General features: G+C 47.8%; 1 protein-coding gene across 4 annotated transcripts in view; it reads left to right on the plus strand.

Moving 5' to 3' along the window:
* The first annotated feature begins 1,468 nt into the window (after nucleotides 1-1,468).
* unc13bb (unc-13 homolog Bb (C. elegans)) overlaps nucleotides 1,469-16,652 on the plus strand; it is a 62,137-nt gene continuing 46,953 nt past the window's right edge. For all 4 annotated transcript variants that reach the window (XM_035392132.1, XM_035392134.1, XM_035392133.1 and 1 more), the window contains exons 1-3: nucleotides 1,469-2,111; nucleotides 12,742-15,304; nucleotides 16,285-16,307. In XM_035392132.1, coding sequence (XP_035248023.1) covers nucleotides 12,910-15,304; nucleotides 16,285-16,307 — 2,418 coding nt within the window. In that variant the 5' untranslated portion in view covers nucleotides 1,469-2,111; nucleotides 12,742-12,909. The remainder of the gene's footprint in view (nucleotides 2,112-12,741; nucleotides 15,305-16,284; nucleotides 16,308-16,652) is intronic.

Below are 16,652 nucleotides of genomic sequence, written 5' to 3' on the forward strand. Positions count from 1 at the left end.
TCGATTCCCGGGTAAGGACACTGCCGTTGTACCCTTGAGCAAGGTACTTAACCTGCATTGCTTCAGTATATATCCAGCTGTATAAATAGATACAATGTAAAAGTGCTATGTAAAAAAGTTGTGTAAGTCGCTCTGGATAAGAGCGTCTGCTAAATGCCTGTAATGTAATGTAATGTAATGACAACAGTACTGACCAAAAAAGCCTTTGACTACTTTATTTACAATGAATAAACAGTCCGTGTCTCACTGGCGTTGGGTGGATAGTTTGTGATTGACCGTCGAAGCCTCCTTTGTGGATTGGCCTGGTGAGCAGCACCCATCGGGGTCCTAAGATTGAGAAACTCGATCTGGATATGTGCGCCCTTCAGCACGGGAGGGGCTGCTTTCAGCTCGCAGTCAGTGTGGAGGGTACCTGCCCCGCGGATCTGCCAACCTTACGTACAGTGCTTTTTCACCCAGATGGGGAAAGCAGACGGTATTTATAGATAGAGACTGGATCACAGTGAAGAAAGTGCCACGGTGGGGAATCGAACCACTGCCCTCATGGGGGGGGGGGTGGAATTCGTAAATGGGGTCAAGAGTTGACCACCCCAAAGGCAGCGCCGCGTAGTCCCCCCCGCTGAGCTGCATTATGAAAGATCCGTTGCTGGGAGACGGACGTGGGCTCTCGGCCGCGGGCAGCGTTCCCGGCCGGCGTTCCCGGGAGCGCTCCGGGGTGTCCATTATGGTGATTGCGCTGTGGCGGCCGCTGGAGATGGGCGGGTAAACGCACCCTGATGGAATGAGGGTAGGGGCTGGGGACGAGGGGGGGGGTGGGGGGGGTGGGGGGGGTGGGGGGGTGGTGAGGTTGAATGTTCGGGGCAAAGCGATATAAAATTGATTTATTGGAGAAATCAGGAAGCGTTCGGACGCGAGCTGTCCCTTGCTTTCCTTTTTTTCCTTTCTTTTTTATCGTGGCAATAAATAGGAACGTCGTTAATCACTCGTCCCCCTGCTTGGCATGCCACCTCAGGTCAGTTCTGGTTTCGCGGGGCACGGGGACCTCGCCCATGTAGGCCAAGGTCATCCCGAGTAGATAATAATCAGAGGTCAGCTTTAAGTGGTTGTGTGGCGGCTGGCTGGGGCTGTAGCAGTGGGTCCAGCAGTGCAGTGCAGTGTCCATGTGCTGCCTTGTGCCTTGCTCTCTCTCTTGGGATAAATCATATTAAATAATCGGTTAAAAAGTATCATCAGGAAGCGGATAAAAAGCGGAGAAATGAGAGAGAATTTAACGTGAAAGTTATTTATATTCACCTCCTGCACCTGTGTCGTTGTTGCTTTCTTTAATGTTCTGAGTACATTGCGCGGAATTTGTGTGCGTGCGTCTACAAGCGTTTGTCGTGGGGGCACGTGTGTGTGTGTGAGAGAGAGAGAGAGAGAGAGAGAGGGAGAGGGAGAAAACAGAGAGGGAGGGAGAGGGAAGGAGGGAGGGAGAGAGAGGGACGGAGAGAGAGGGAGGCAGAAGACGAACTGCTGGCATGTTGACAGTCTCAGCTTTGCTTCGCGCAACCAGCTGCACCCACAGGGGACAGGGAACATGAGAGAGAGAAAGAGCGACTGAGAGTGGGAGTCAGAGCAATGGAGAGAGAGAGAGAAAGACAGAGACAGAGAAAAAGAGACTGAGAGAGAGACAGAGAAAGACAGAGAGAAAGAGAGACAGAGTGAGAGTGACTGGGTGAGAAAGAGAGTGAGAGAGAGAGACAGAGAGAGAGAGAGAGAGATGGAGGGACACTCAAACTGATGCCACAGTCTGTGTCCATCTGAGGAGAGAGTGCGCCCGCCTCTCCTCCGGCTGCCCCTTGGAGTGCGGTGCTGCCGCCTGTCTCCGGCCGCAGGAACATGGGGTGAAGCGGACCTGCGGACATTTTCACGCGTCTTTCCGTGGATCGCTTCCCTTTCAAAAAACGCGGGCGCCGGCTGTCTGGGTGTCCACCCCCTCTTCTGGCTGAGGAGCTCTCTCTCTTTCCTCTGATGGATCCTGCAGTCCTTTCAAAGTCATTTTCTCTCACGGATTTCTTACTCAGGTTGTTGTATTAGTGATTTTTTGTTTGTTTTTGTTTTGCCTCGTTGAGGTGAGTACACTGATCTTTAGTCCACATCTAGTTTTTTCCTCTCTTGCTTTTGAAGCTTAAGTTATACTGTTAATTGTTCTTATTGTACTTTTATACAAATCAATGTCTGTAGAATGATTGTGTGAACATTGATTTGATTGCATGTTCCTTGACTGCTGTAAGTAGTGTGGGGTAAAAAAAAAAAAAATCCTTTCCTCATCAAAGACTGTACTGGTACATTTTTATTTTACTTGTGGAAACAGAATCAGGGACTTAGGTTTGAGAAATTCCCATGGCAACTTCATGGGATCTTTATAAAGGGAAGGTTACTGTGCAGGAAGTAGATGATGTTTTCACTTCTGTGCCAGAACGGTCTTTTACATCGTGTGTCAAAAACTTGCTAATGTGCTTTGTGCTTTTAGGATGGCCGGCTGTGTTAGGTTGTTAGAGAGGAGTGACGATAGGGAGTTTTTGCCCTCATCTCCACCACTTGTGGGCACAGTTGTGGCAGGCGCACCTCCTGCATTTTGAAAAGAGAGCCCACGTTTAATTTTTGCGTGGGTCTGGCGTAGAACAGTGAATTTTGGCACAAGGTGAGTTGCAAAACCCACTGATGTTTGCCTCTTAAGACGTGGAGTTTCCTTCTAAATGAATCCCTCCTGACATATCACATAAAGGCAGCCGAAACAAATAACATGGAAGCGGTTGTCTTAGCGTGATTTCTGTGGTGAGGTTTTTCGTATTTACAATGGAAAGACTGCGTAAGTGGAGTGTGGATGAAGGGGATTGGGGGGAGGGGGGGGGGAGCGTGAATTAGACTTTTATGGGTAGCAGACTGTGATGGAGGAGTGGGGGGAAAATGCATGGCCCCCAGGATGTGTTATTTTATTGCCCCGGTCAGATTAAACCAGACCTCCATCGGCTGTGCTACCCCCCTCTCTCCTCTGGGGCCTGGACAAATTACTGACAGTCCACCGACCATTTAGGGTAAATGAGAAACCCGTTTGTAGACGCTCCCTAAGAGATGATTATCCCTGATTTGTGACCTGGATGGCCGATAGCCAATCACACTAGGGTGTAAAGGCTGGTCCCCTCCTTAAGGAGTATGTTCCAGGGACGGTAATTACACAATAGGAATTTAAAATTATGTGCCATTTATTTATTTATCTATTGAACTCCAGCTGAAGTCTATAAAAGTATAATAATAAATATAATAGTTCTTCTTAATGCAATTATTATTATCATAGTGATGTAATATTTACCTTTTTAAGGCTTGATCAGTTAGAAAGGGGAAATGACAAGGGAAATGTTTTCTGGAAATTTGACACCTGATATTTCTCTCGGGATTTTGTTTCCTAAGTAACCTCATTAATGTGATTGGCCGCTGTAGTAAAATGCCTGATTATGAATTGTGGCCATCTTGGCTCTAATCAGGCTAATGGGTGCACCACCAGGGATTCAAGGACACTACACCGGTGATAAACTTGGATTTTGAGGTTGGATAATGAAGGTGACTGACAGTTAATCTAGAATCATAATGGCTGACAGCCCATCAATGGCTCACAGGGTCTACAGAAGGACCAAGTCGGTAAAGATACAGATTCTGTAGGCTGACCAGATATTCAGCTTCCTTTTGTCCTCTCTGCATCTTAGCAACAGGATGTTGTGGTTGGTAGCAAGGGCTTCCAGCACTGTATTACAGTGCAGAACATCCCTTGCCAGAGCATCCCTTTGTACCGGGTCACAGCACTTCACAAATGTTCAAGAGACGTTTCAAGTGGTTCAGCTTTAGCAGGACATCCAACGTTAAGAATACAGAGCATCCTGTGTGTTTGAAGGGTCTTTTTTTAAAGCTGCTTTCCAGGAGTGGAGGTTTGGTCCTGTTGGGGCAGATGTGAGCCTGGGCTGTCATTAGCTCACTGTGACTGGGAGTCTGCAGTGGCAGTGCATTTTTCTTCCTCGTGCCGTGGGTTGGCAGAGTTCAAGTGTATTGTGTTGGGGGAAGAAAGTCCATTAAAGGTGTGGGGAAACAGTCTCGCTTGTGGAATAAATCCTCACCGTTCAGTTTTTCATTCTTTTTGCAAAACTAGTTTGGAATAATTCCTCCTCTACAGTATGACAGGATAAAAAATCTAATGTTTGTTTACCTTTTTTATTAACATTTTTAAGGCTATTCAGGTGCGTGTTCACTAGCCTTTTGGATGTTCACTCACACACTGTTCAGAAATACTGTACATCATGCTGGTGTTGTTCCTACAGTGGCCAGCAGAGGTACAGCCCCTCCCCTACACCCCCACCCCCTACCCAACCATTTTAAATTTCCTCTTATTGTTTGGCCACAGCTGTCTGGTTTAGCTAGGAGTTTTTTTTTTACCGTTAATGGAGATGCCATATTTCTTCTTGAATGATGAAGCAGGGACAAGAAACCCATTTGCTAAGGAGGAAAAGCAAAAAAAAAATCTATCTACATCACTCCTCCCCCTTAGACAACCTCAGGCAAGCTGCCAAAAAACAACAGCCCCTGTAAATACCACCGTCTTAGCCAGATATCGCACGAGCCCCGGTGAAGATCACGTCGGCCCGTGAATTCATTTGGGTGAGTGATTGTCGACGCGACGCCATGAATGTCAATGATGGCGGAGGGGTTGGAGGGGGTGGGGGGGGTGCCTTGGAGGTGTGTTGGGGGCTAATCAACATTAGCCAACACAGCCAAAGGGTGCCGTAGCACATTAACAGGGAATGGGCCCTGTCCCCTTTTCAGACATCACCGATACCCTCGGCTCCTGCCTGCCTTCCTTTCTCTCTGCTGCTCAACTCCCGGGGGCCTCCGGTGACACATTACAGTGCAGCTGGACTTGGTCACAACAACTTTAACCATTCAGAGTTAACTGCCAACACGAAACGGGTCTGCGGACGCTTTAGGCCTCCTACTTAGGAAAGGAAAACAGTTGCCAGTTGTTTTCATGTAACTCAGTGCCACCAGGCAGGAAACATGTCAAAGGTGCAGCTACAGCAGTGTACACCCTTTCAGTGGTGATGTGAACAAAGCTATATGTGTATGAGCTATATGTGAAGATATATGATCTCAATCTGCCTTCAGATTGCAGAAGGTAATGAGCATCTGCTCAAATTGTACAGGGTCTCCCACGCCTGTGTAGTACGACTGCAATCCATGATGGCCAAACTCAAGCGCTCTACCCTGAATTTAACATTACATTCTGTCCGTCAGCATGTGGTAAAATCTCTCATGCATCCCAAAGGCGACTGAAGATTAAAATGCTTAAACGGATTAACCCTCTTTGTCCTTTCATTTGCCTATTTTTAAAAACTTCTTTTTTTTAATTTGCATTTTCTGAATGTAATTATTTGTACATATTATATTTTACTCCTTTGAGTATAAATCAAGTTTAAAACTTTCTTCTAGTAATATCCGCTTTTTTTTCTGTCTGCGTCCCCTTTGGTCATCAAATGTATTCGGATTTTTAATGATCAGCACATATTGCCCTTTGAGTAAATACGAACTGAACTATGCAATCCAACACCAAAAAAGGACCAATCTAAAATGTATTAATTTTCTGAAAATCTGAGCAAACAATGAAAACTCTCAAGGATGCCAAACTCCAGCAGGGGCTGATTCAAAATGTAAACTGTTTTTCTGAAGTTCACCTTGAGGTTTGTTTGCTTCCATTTTGGCAGTAATGTTGTGGGCTGTAACCAGAAGCATTGATTGGCATATTGCCATCGCAGTGTACACAATCAATTTGCAATTTACAGAAATTATTTTGCAGTCCCTGAATCACCTGGCTCTCATTGGGCTTGGTATTGGAGAGATTAAGAAAATAAATTGTTATGAAGTGAACTTCACAGCCCTCACAAAACCGCTCCCTAACTACCTCACTCCTTGATAGGGAGCACAGAAGGGGGATGGGTGATTGACAGCTTGTGCACTGACAATTTATAGAGTGATGCCATGACTGAGTTTTCTATTGATCCCAGGAAGAAGAAAAATCCATATGATCCAAGGTTTTCATTTCTTATTGCATGCAGTGGAGCTGCTTTCCAATCGCAATTAATCGTACGCCTGTACAGTTTGGTGGACTTTAATGGCACACCGAGAATAGGCTTTTTGCCCCCCCCGGCCTGATATAAAGTAAAATGCTTCAACTCCGGCTGGTGTGAAATGTTGCCACGGCGATCGACATCCGCTAGTACGCTAGGTTCAGGGATCAGTCCCCGCCTTGGCCAATGGGAAGAAAGGGGTGGGGGGACACGAGTCGCTAAACACAAGCTGTCAGGCACTTTGTTGCCGTGCCGGAGTAGGACAGCGACCGCGATGAGCGCGGCACAAACGCGGCAGTTAGACGTGGCGGGGGGTCCCACTTTAGCGGCTTAATTGGGAGCAGAAAACGGCCCGCCCGCCCGCCCGCCCGCCCGCCAGCTGCCTCCGCTTAACCCCCGGGCTCGCCGTGGAAACGGCAGACCCGGGTGCCATTCTAACCGCGTTTTACAGAGCGCACACTGTGCGTGCGTGTCAGTTCAGTCTCTATCATCCATTAATCCTGGGTGCATTTACAACACGAGCAGAGAAGACTCCCCCGTGGTGTAGACCGGCTTGTAGAGATGGTGACGCGAGCTTTTCGGATCCGCGTGTCATTGGTGTCATGTCCAAAAGCCAATTAAAACCGAGACAACAGTGCAATGTTGTGGTTATTTTCTGTATTGGGAGGGATTCTGCCCATGTATGCGTGTGCATGTGTGTGCAAGCACACGTGTGGCAGAAAGCAAGAGAGAGACAGAAGATTCTGATCTACAGGAAGATTTCTGTTACCTATTACTGTATTATAGCCTGAATCAATGTGCATAAAATGCCCATGCAATATTTCTGTTTTAAGGAGTTCAGTGTATCTGTACTTATTTTCTAAAACATCAGAGTTAAAAGTGGAATTAAGAAGTGAGACCAGAAGGAAGTGGTTGATTATAAGGAAAGAAATCATATATTATAATCATATATATCAAGAAGGGGGGAAAGATTGAGAACTGAGCACAATAAGGAGGGAAGCTTACATTTAGCTTGAGGCCATGCAGAGGTCAGCAGCAGCCACTTCACCACAGGAGAATGGGTCCTGGCCTGACTTGTCCTGTCCAATAATCACTGATCTTTTTTTTTTTTTTTTTTGGGACTGCTGAGGATCATGTCTCTCAATGAGAAGCGCTTCAGTCTGCAGGGCTCAGAGAACCAGCACTCGCTTCATATGGACACTGCATTTTTGCAGACAAACAATAAACTTAGGAGTTCAGGAGGAGCCATTCCATCAGTGAAATAGCAATTATCTATCACTCAATGGTGTGTCATTTGCTATAGCTTTTAGTGCCATAGCCGCCTCTATTCAGTCAATTTTTCACATTTCAGCTTTTGTGAGCGTTTACAGTGAATTGGAAAGCTGATGCCTCTAAACCAACCCTAGATACAACTTTGATTAAAAATAACAGACGCTTTTGTTAATGTGTCTTCACCATTACATTACATTACATTTATCTGGCAGATGCTTTTATCCAAAGCGACGTACAATAAGTGCATACCGTAGTCTGTTTGTGAAAAGCCAATCGACTGAATATCCTGTGTTGAGTGTTGTAGCTGGGTAACAAGTCAACTTGTAATAGGTGACTAGTCTCATCTAATTGATTAGCCTTGCTTGCAAACCATGCTGAAAAATGTATAGAATTCAATTTAAACGAAAGCAGCTATGGTGTTGATCTTGGCATAGAGCATAAGCTTGTGGTTCCTCAGTCTCTAGTGCGTTAGTCTACACGCTGCTCCAGAGTACATACTGAAATAATACTCACATCTCACAAACTGTACAGGCAATTGTGTGCCTCCCAATCTCCATCAAGGCTGTGCCCTTGTGTCAGTCAGAGAATGAGATAAAGAGCAGAAGAATGGGCAGTACTGGTGCCAAGATGATCAGTAATTGACAAGGAGGTTAAAAGACTCAAGGCCTTCTGTTTAATAAACTTGGCCAACGTTGGCAGTTGAGTTTTACTATCTGGGGAGGGGCTGGGTTGGGGAGGAGGAGGGGGGGGGGGGCACGAGGTTGTTCCAGATCATAAAATCTGACTGCAGATCACAGGAGACTCCCTCTAACTGTCTCACACAAGGGAGGCTGTTTGAATGCGGACACACGGGAGCGCTGTTTACACTGTATATCTTAGTGCCATTTAGACGCTCTATCCATCCACAGTGCTTTCTTGGCCAGGTCTCTCTTGAAAAAGAGATTTCTAATCTCAGTGAGACTAACCTGGTTAAATAAAGGTTAAATAAATAAATAAAAATAATAATAAAATAATAAAACAGTTAGGTCAGCTGTACCAATGCCTGCTGTGCAATGGCCACCATTGTCTGTGAGCTGAGCTCTCTCAGCTCATTTACTTTGCATTGGATTTGGCTGTTTAGCAGCCCCAGTTCTCCTTACTGTGCACATACAGTGGGATATTCACTATAGCTGTGCAGGTTAAGTACCTCGCTCAAGGGTACAGTGGTAACAGCGCATCTGGGACTTGAACAAGCTTCCTTTCAGACTCGAACCCAGTTCCCTGAGCGTTACACAATGCTGGCATCCCTTGTCTTGGTTAAGGGACGCAGGGGGTGTGTGGGTGTGACCGTGATGGAGGTGTGAAGCAGGGCACTAATTGCAGTGTTGGGCCAGAGGACTATGCAACAGTGTTCCAAGGGGGAGAGGTCCACCTAGTGGGCTTTCTGATGGGAAGGGCTTCATTACACACACCCTCTTAACCACCCCTTCCCCTTTTACCTCTCTCCTACACACACATACACACACACTCACCTACCTACCTACCTACCTGCCTAGCTGATCTGACTCCCCCTCTGTCTGTCTGTATGTTGGTCACAGTCCTGGCTGTATTTTAGCCAGTGATGCTGAAAAGCCAGGCTGTTCCCTCCCTAAACGAAGGAAGTGTTGGGCTTGCGCTGCCAGCACTGATCCCATGAACAGCGAGGCTCTGCAGAACACACTGGCCCATGGTACGCAGCGCTGATCCTTTAAACGGTGTGTATTCATCAAGGCCACGAGAGACCACGCAGGAGCTGAGACTATTTTGTGTAACAGTACCCCCCCCCCCCCCGAGTTCACCCATGAGCTCCAGAGAACCGAGCCGTCTCTGGTCGGGGGCCGGGGGCGTGGCACGTGCAGCACGAGGGACGGGGCGGTGATAAAAGGCGCAGAAGCCAGGAATCCACCGGGGTTTCCATAGCTACCGTCACGGCGAGTTTTAAAGCCTTTCTTTCGCTTTTTTTTTTTTTTCTCCGTTTCATTTTTAATTACCACTTCATAGGAATCCGGCACTCGTGAACTCAAGGCAGCCCCTACACTGAACCTCTCCTCTTTTTTGGCCCTGGGGTGCCGTTCCAGAGCGTCACGGTTTGAGATTCAGCGGCGAGCGCCACCAGGCTGGCACGAGCCCGACCCGTCAGTCGTGATTGGCCCCGGGACGTGTTCGTGTGCGCTTGATCGCGCCGAGCATCTTTAATCTCCCGCTCCGGCGTCGGGAGGCTTCGATGTTCCGCGCGCTGCGTACCGATTGTTTTCCACGCGTGGCCTCAGATGTTTCTGAGACACAGTTCCAGAGGGTCCCACCGTGGCTCCCCCCCCCAAACCCCCCCTCCCCCAATTTCCAATTGGCCACAGACTGATTCCCCTCGAGGCTGACGGGGGTCAAAGGCCGGCCGTAGCCTTGGGGCCTGCGAGAAGGGCTTATAAAAGAAAAGCACGTCCTGCTTCCGACCTTGAAAAGCTGACCGAAACGCATGTGGATGCCAGCGTGTGTTGCTTGTGTGTGTTTGTACAATCCGTCCAGCAGACGTCGAATAACCGCGACCAGTGCGCGCTTTTTGTCGATTTAATGACATTGAGTTATATTGCAAAAACAAAAGGACAAGCTTGTAGTGTGTACCGGATATTGAAGATCAATGCACCCATGCGCACTGGTGAAGGCGCAATAACGGCGTGGCAACGATTTTCAATCAAGGACTGTGAAACACTGGAGACTGGTCTACACTCATCTATCTGTGTAATTCAATTTAGACATTGTAGCCCATAAATACTGCACTCAGCAGAGTGTCCTCCCTGTGTAATCTGTAATTATTCTTATGTAACGTAGGAGTGCGTTGCTTAGGGACTCTGAGGTATTTAACCTGTTGAAGAGTAGGTATTTTGCAATGCTTTTCTAAATGTAGGTCTCCATTGCTTTCAATTACCAGTAGTGATTGTTACATCAGCATTAGACTGCTCAGTTAAGAACATCCTAGTCACATGTTTGCGATCTTACGCCTTAAAGGTTGAACTATTCCAACAAGGCATTTCTGGGCAGCTCAGTGATTTCTATTTCAATGTTTTTGGTATACATTTTGCATAATATCTTTAATTTTATAAAACAGGAGAGCAGAGGGTCCATCCTACCTGTATACCCCTCCACCCCTTTCAGACAGGGGGAGAGCACAGAGGGCCATGGGGATTCAAACCCCTGGCTGCACAGACAGTCTCCCTTCTTTACTGTTTGAGAGTTAAATTCCATCTCCAGTGTAATATGAACTCACTGACACCACTTGTAACAGGAACAGGTTTTTTGATAGCCCAACAGCTTCTAGTGTAGACATCAAATATTTGTGTTCTTTCTGTTCGGCCATTTTCATTATGTAATGAGAATGGGATAACTCCGTCCTGGGTCAAATACAGTGTATGAAATACATAAAAATTTTGCTCATCCCCAAACCTGCAAGTGGAGTGAATATTAGTGAATGACGATGATGAATGATTTCTCACTGATGTTCAGAAATGGGGGTGGGCTGGCCTTTAAAAACAAAGAAAAAAGGTGCCAGCTTTGTGTTTGGATCAAAGACGGACGGATTGAGACAAGACTCAAAACAGTCTGCTTAAGGAACACCTGCTGCACATTTACCTAATTTTTGCTTTGCGACAAGGTGCGCATTATTAGCTGCTTGCTACAAGAGCCCAATTTGCTCGGTTTTGGCACTTGGACGCCTACTTGCCTCAATCATCCGGTGCTAAACCAGAACTGGCTCCTTTGATATTGAAAGCAGGATGAGTCGGACACTGCAAAGTACCCAGTAACCAGATCGTTGCGGTTCTCCCTGGTTCCAGTACCAGTTCTAGCGCTGGGTTCCAACTTTAGGGAACAATCCTTAATGTGAAGCCTTCCGTTGCAGTCTCCACAGTGACCACATTGATTGACAGGAAAGAATGCCACTCGCAGTAACTGTTTCTGAAAGTGGTCAGGGGGCCACATTCTCTTTGAATTCTGGGATCTATTTTTGCTTACAAAAATACGTTTTTGTGAACTGCAGTCAAATTAAATGTGTATCCCATTTGAGTTTTCCTTTGCTGCCCTGTGGTGTCCACTGGACTGAGATTTAATCACTTGTATCCTTTCCAAAGAACAGCTTGTATTTGTGCACAGTGGCTATTTCTTAGCGGTGATCTAAAAGCCTTCATTAAGTGATTACTGCTCATACAGAAGAGATTGCAGGCTGAGAGTGTCTCTGTCCTGACAGAAGTGAAGTGCCTATGGGAGCGTGCGCCAGGTGGACATTGTTTCACGAGCCCCTTCTTGTGTCATCATGGTGTCAGGCAAAAAAATAATTTAAAAAATGCTGGCACTGTGCTCAATTCCTATTTGGACAGATAAAATGTGTGAGATTCGGGAGAAAAATATACATTTAAGATGAAAACATTTTTTTTTTTGACTTTCATCGGTCGGTGATGGAAAGAAGCTTGCATGTATAGGCCTGTTACAGTACATATGTAGACTTCTATTTATAGATCCTGTCAAATTTGAGGACGCAGCGCTACCCTCAGCCTCCCTATCTAATTCCGCTCTCTGCCAGTGAGGGGGTCACGTGCCATACCGTGCTTCCCTGCAAAGCAACAAAGCCAGCTATCCAGAAAAAAAACTGAGTAAGGCAGAAGTCCAGAACGCTGGTTTGACTGAAATATCATGACTGGGTTGGTTGGCCGCAGAAACGGGGCTGTTTTGGCACAGGGATATTACTGAAGGACATTCAGCTGTGGAAATCCAGCGAATGAACTCAATCGCATGAAGAGATTTAACAAAAAAAAAAAAGCGTCACGTGGTAGCAATGTCTGGTTGTCATTGCCTCCGCACACGTTAGATTGTTGATGACATAGTTATTCATAGTGGAGTGCCCTGTATTTGCTATTATCCACTGCCCTGCTCTGTGTAGACATGGCACTGTGTTCTGTGTTGCCATGACACTGTTGGCAGTAAATTAACCCATATGACACTTCATTACAGTCACATTGCATTAATTCAGTCACAGTAAACTTTGTCAAAGTCAAGCTTATTGTGTTCCGAAAAGTGTCGGGCATGTGTGAGAACAGTTACAGTTCTATTTTTGAACATTTTTTCAAATTTTTTCATTATTTTACAAGCTTCTCTCTTAATACCACACAGCTTTGATGGGGAAGGATTTCAAATATTAGCTGTGCTTTCGAGATTGGTTTGTTTCATTGTTGTGAGAGTTATCTTCGGTGGATTATGTGGGCTTCTGTTGGGTAACCAGTTGAATGCTCACTCGTGTTCTCTCTGTCTTACAAAGTCATGGCCAAAGCTGTCCTATGGAGAAACAAAGCTACCGTTGGCATCCAAAGTAAAATGGCGGTGCATCACAGCAATGTTGAGCTGAGACCAGCGGTGCTGACTGACTGCTGAAGGGGGAGTCTGGGGAGGGGCAGGGTTTGGGATACGGACAGTCTGCCCGCAAAGGATGTTCTCCAGGAACCGTGTCAACGGGCAAGATGGGACCGGCATCCTTCAGCACAAGAAGTCCAAGAAGAAAGACCTGGCTAAGAAGAAGACCCAGAGTTCCAAGGTGGCTCAGGGTCTCCGGAGCAAGATCCAGAAGTTCCTTCAGGGATCCGGCGAGCACTCGGCCCGCCGCTCCCCCGTGGAGATCGAGAGGGACATGTTTGTATGCGGCATCAAGAGGGACCCTTCCAGCGGTGAGTTCTCCGGCCTGCGGGTCCCTAATGGGAGGAGCCACTCTGTGCCCCCTACCACTATGTCCTGTGTTGGAGAGGTGGAGCTGAACCGGGAGGGCTATGTCAAGATACCGTGCACTGTTAAAAACAATGGCCTCACACTGGACTGCCCGGCTTCTCGTGGGAACGGTTCTGCCGTCCCTGAAGGCTTGGATGAAGGAGAGGCTTGTTGTGCCGCCAGCGGGGGGGAGGAGACTGTGGCTTCTACCTCAAACAGTGCCGTAGGGGGGGAGGAGGTAGAGGAGGATGAGGATGAGGAGGAGACTAGTGATATTGTCGAACACATTCTGAAGGAGTTGCGGGGGATCAACAAGATCCAGGAGGAGATCTCGGACCTGCGGCAGTACCTGACCTCCGTCCGGGGGTCTGTGGATGAGGTGTCCAGCTGCGTGGATGCGGTCCTGTCTGAGATTGAGGAGCTCCGCTCGGGAGCGTGTGCCGGGCCTTGCCTCCCGCGGAGGCCCAGCAGCCACTGTGGCAGTCTCCGCCGGGAGGACGTCCCAACGGCATCCCTGGGGACAAAGAGCAGTTCACTGTCCCAGTACTATGACTGGGGTGAGGACAGCAAGTTGATGCCATCCCAGCGTGGCCCACTGAGAAGGCCTATGTCAGCCCGCCAAGCAGCCTCAGCAACCCCCTGCATGGACAAGCCTTCGGGTTCTGCTATCTACAAGCTGGTGAAAAAGGACATCTCGGACCAGAGCTCAGGTCCAGCCTGCCTTGGTGCAAGGAAGGCCAGCTTTGGCTATTTGGAACGGCAGGGTGGCCAGGACTTCCCCAGCACCAGCTCACTGTCCTCAGGCCACAGCTCCAAGAGCGAAGAATCAGAACCTGGGAAACCAGGTGGGTTTTGTCCTGGCAACCAGGACCACCCAGGGAACAATGACTGGAAGGCAGCGGGAATTCAATGCAGTGAAAGTGGGGATGACATTGTGGGCTGGAGCGAGGAAGAAGGCTTTTCCCGACAGGACAGCATAGAGGAGGGTGACAACTTTGGGGAACCTGACAACTGGGACCGGTATGGAGGCGGTGAGACCAGCAGCACCCCTGGACAGTCCTCTCTGAGCAGCTCGGAGCACCTCTCCCTTCTTTTCGGCCGCCATTACAATTCTCCCTCCAGCTCGTGCAGCCTAGCGGACTGGAGATCTGGCAGGCCCCGATCGCATGAAAAAGAGATGGCCCCGAATGGCCAGGGCCAGACACCTAACCAGGAGTGTGAGTGCATGGCTAGCTGCCCCTACTCCCGCAGCTCCGGCTACCACACCGCCGAGGTGTACGCGGATGAGCTCGGCAGCGCCCCCTCTGGCAGCCTCAGCCACAACTCCACCGTTGTGTTCACGGACTGCGACGACTGCTGTCAGGACGAGGTGTACTCCTCCTGCGAGCTCTGCCCTGCTGCCACAGATTTGGGGGAGTGTGAGGAGAGGGAATGGGCGGGGCACGGGGAAGATTATCACTCCAGTTTGTATCCGGGCCCTTACAGTAACCTTGACCCCAGAGATGTTGAACTGGATGGCAGCTTCAACGTAAAACAAATTGGTAAAGCTGTCCTGACCTTCAAATCGGCTCTTAAGGGGGCTCTCAGAAAGCTGGAGGGGCCTGGGACGCAGGACCTCGGGGATTTGGACGGGGCTGAATTCACTGACAGTCCCAGCAACCCACCCAGCGAATTGCCCTGGGGGGAGACCAGCCACAGGGACACGGAGGGCGAGACCAGCTTAGCCTCAGATTGCTGCCCCTCGGATCCCCACCAGGAGGCGCGCAGTGACGCATCTCTCAGTCTGGACGGTGGCGCAGAGGCACCCCGCTTCAGCCCCACGCCACCCGAGAACCAGGGCTCAACCGACGCCAGCGCCTCTCTCCACAGCGCTGCAGCATTCCCTCTGGAAGGGGGCCAGTCTTTCGATGAGGCACCCCAGCTGGACGAGGAGCGCCCCGATGCGGAACGTGCCCCCGAGAGCAGCGCCGCGCCGTCCGAGCTCAGCCAGCAGGAGGCGCGCCGGCTCAAGTGTATCAACAACTTCCAGCGAGTCCTGAGGGAGAAGAGACTGGTCCGCCACAAACTCTCCCAAATCGTCGAAGCGTCCAAGTCCATTTACTCTGAGGAAGAGTGTAACCCAGGTACCTGTCCAGCATGTACATACAGAAATATGTATGTCATTTTGCCTTGTGTGGCCTGCTGACCAGGATTAGGATCAATTCCAATTAGATTCAGGAAATTCTTTTTTTGTGGAATTGAGAAATCATTTTAATGTTCTGTGGGGATTTTTCGATTAATTAAGTTTCAGTTTTAAACCTGAATTGAATTAATTTTTAATGGAACTGACCCCAAACCTGCCAATGCATTTCACCCAAATGAATATGACTCCTGGGTTTTGGATTTGAGTGATTTTCAAGAAATCTTAAGGTTAAATGCAGGGATAACTGGAGATGAATAATTAGATTAGATACGCATACAACATTTCAGATTTTTTAAATGGAGCAAATGCATGGTATTACAGAAGTATTTGTGCTTTTAAGCAAGCCAATGCTGTGTGTATACTGTATATATCTGATGCTATCTGCATGATAAAAAGGGTCCTGTTTCCTGAAGCATTTTAATGTATCCTTTCGGGTGGCCGAATGCCTTAAGTTAAAGACTTATTTTGCTCATCGTAAGAGCACTGTTCTTTTAGGGATTCGCTCACCCTATTCATTTGCGTATGAAGACACAAAGCTTTTCTTGCTTTGCTTGAGGTAGATAGAGCGGTCTTGATTTGTGAGTACGACTGGTCTACGATCTCATACCTCTGCATCAGCCAGTCATTAAAATCTATTTCACCTCGATTTCCAGTAATGGGGGGCCAGGTGACTTTGTGACAATAAACGAAGGATAAATATTCAGATGCTCATTTGATAAAAAGGGAGAGTTGGTGAATTATTGATATGCTGCATTTAATGAACAATTTCCCCCGGCCAGCTGTTTACATAATGCCCTGCTTACTCAGTGGAAACCTCACAAATCTCCAGAAATGTGCCGAGCATATGCTGGGTGTGGGATGTTGTCATTTACATATTCTTACCATTTCTGCTCTCCCCCACCTCCTTTTCTTTCTTTACAGAAAGCACAAGAGAAGATGAGCAGGTTACTTTCATGAGTTCCCCATTGACGTTGTTCCATAATGCATTGCGGCATTGCTTTTAACGTACATCCATACTGTACGCTTCCTTGCATGAGGCTTAACATATCTGTGTGGTGTTTTTTTTCTCCCCCAAGATTCTTGCTTTAGGTTTTTTTGTTCATTTGCTCCCAAGTCCCATCAGCGACGAGAAATTACGATTAGAGTGATCTGTTAAATCTGCGACGCAAGATTTGTGCACAATAGCTTATTCAATAAAGAAACGGAATAAAAAATATTGACGCACTCATCAATCGTTGACATCTGCTTGAGAGTTTTTATAGTGTTGAGTGAGAAATGTTTGTACACCT

The sequence above is a fragment of the Anguilla anguilla genome, chromosome 14 (genome assembly GCF_013347855.1).
Source record: "Anguilla anguilla isolate fAngAng1 chromosome 14, fAngAng1.pri, whole genome shotgun sequence".
Lineage (NCBI taxonomy): Eukaryota > Metazoa > Chordata > Actinopteri > Anguilliformes > Anguillidae > Anguilla > Anguilla anguilla.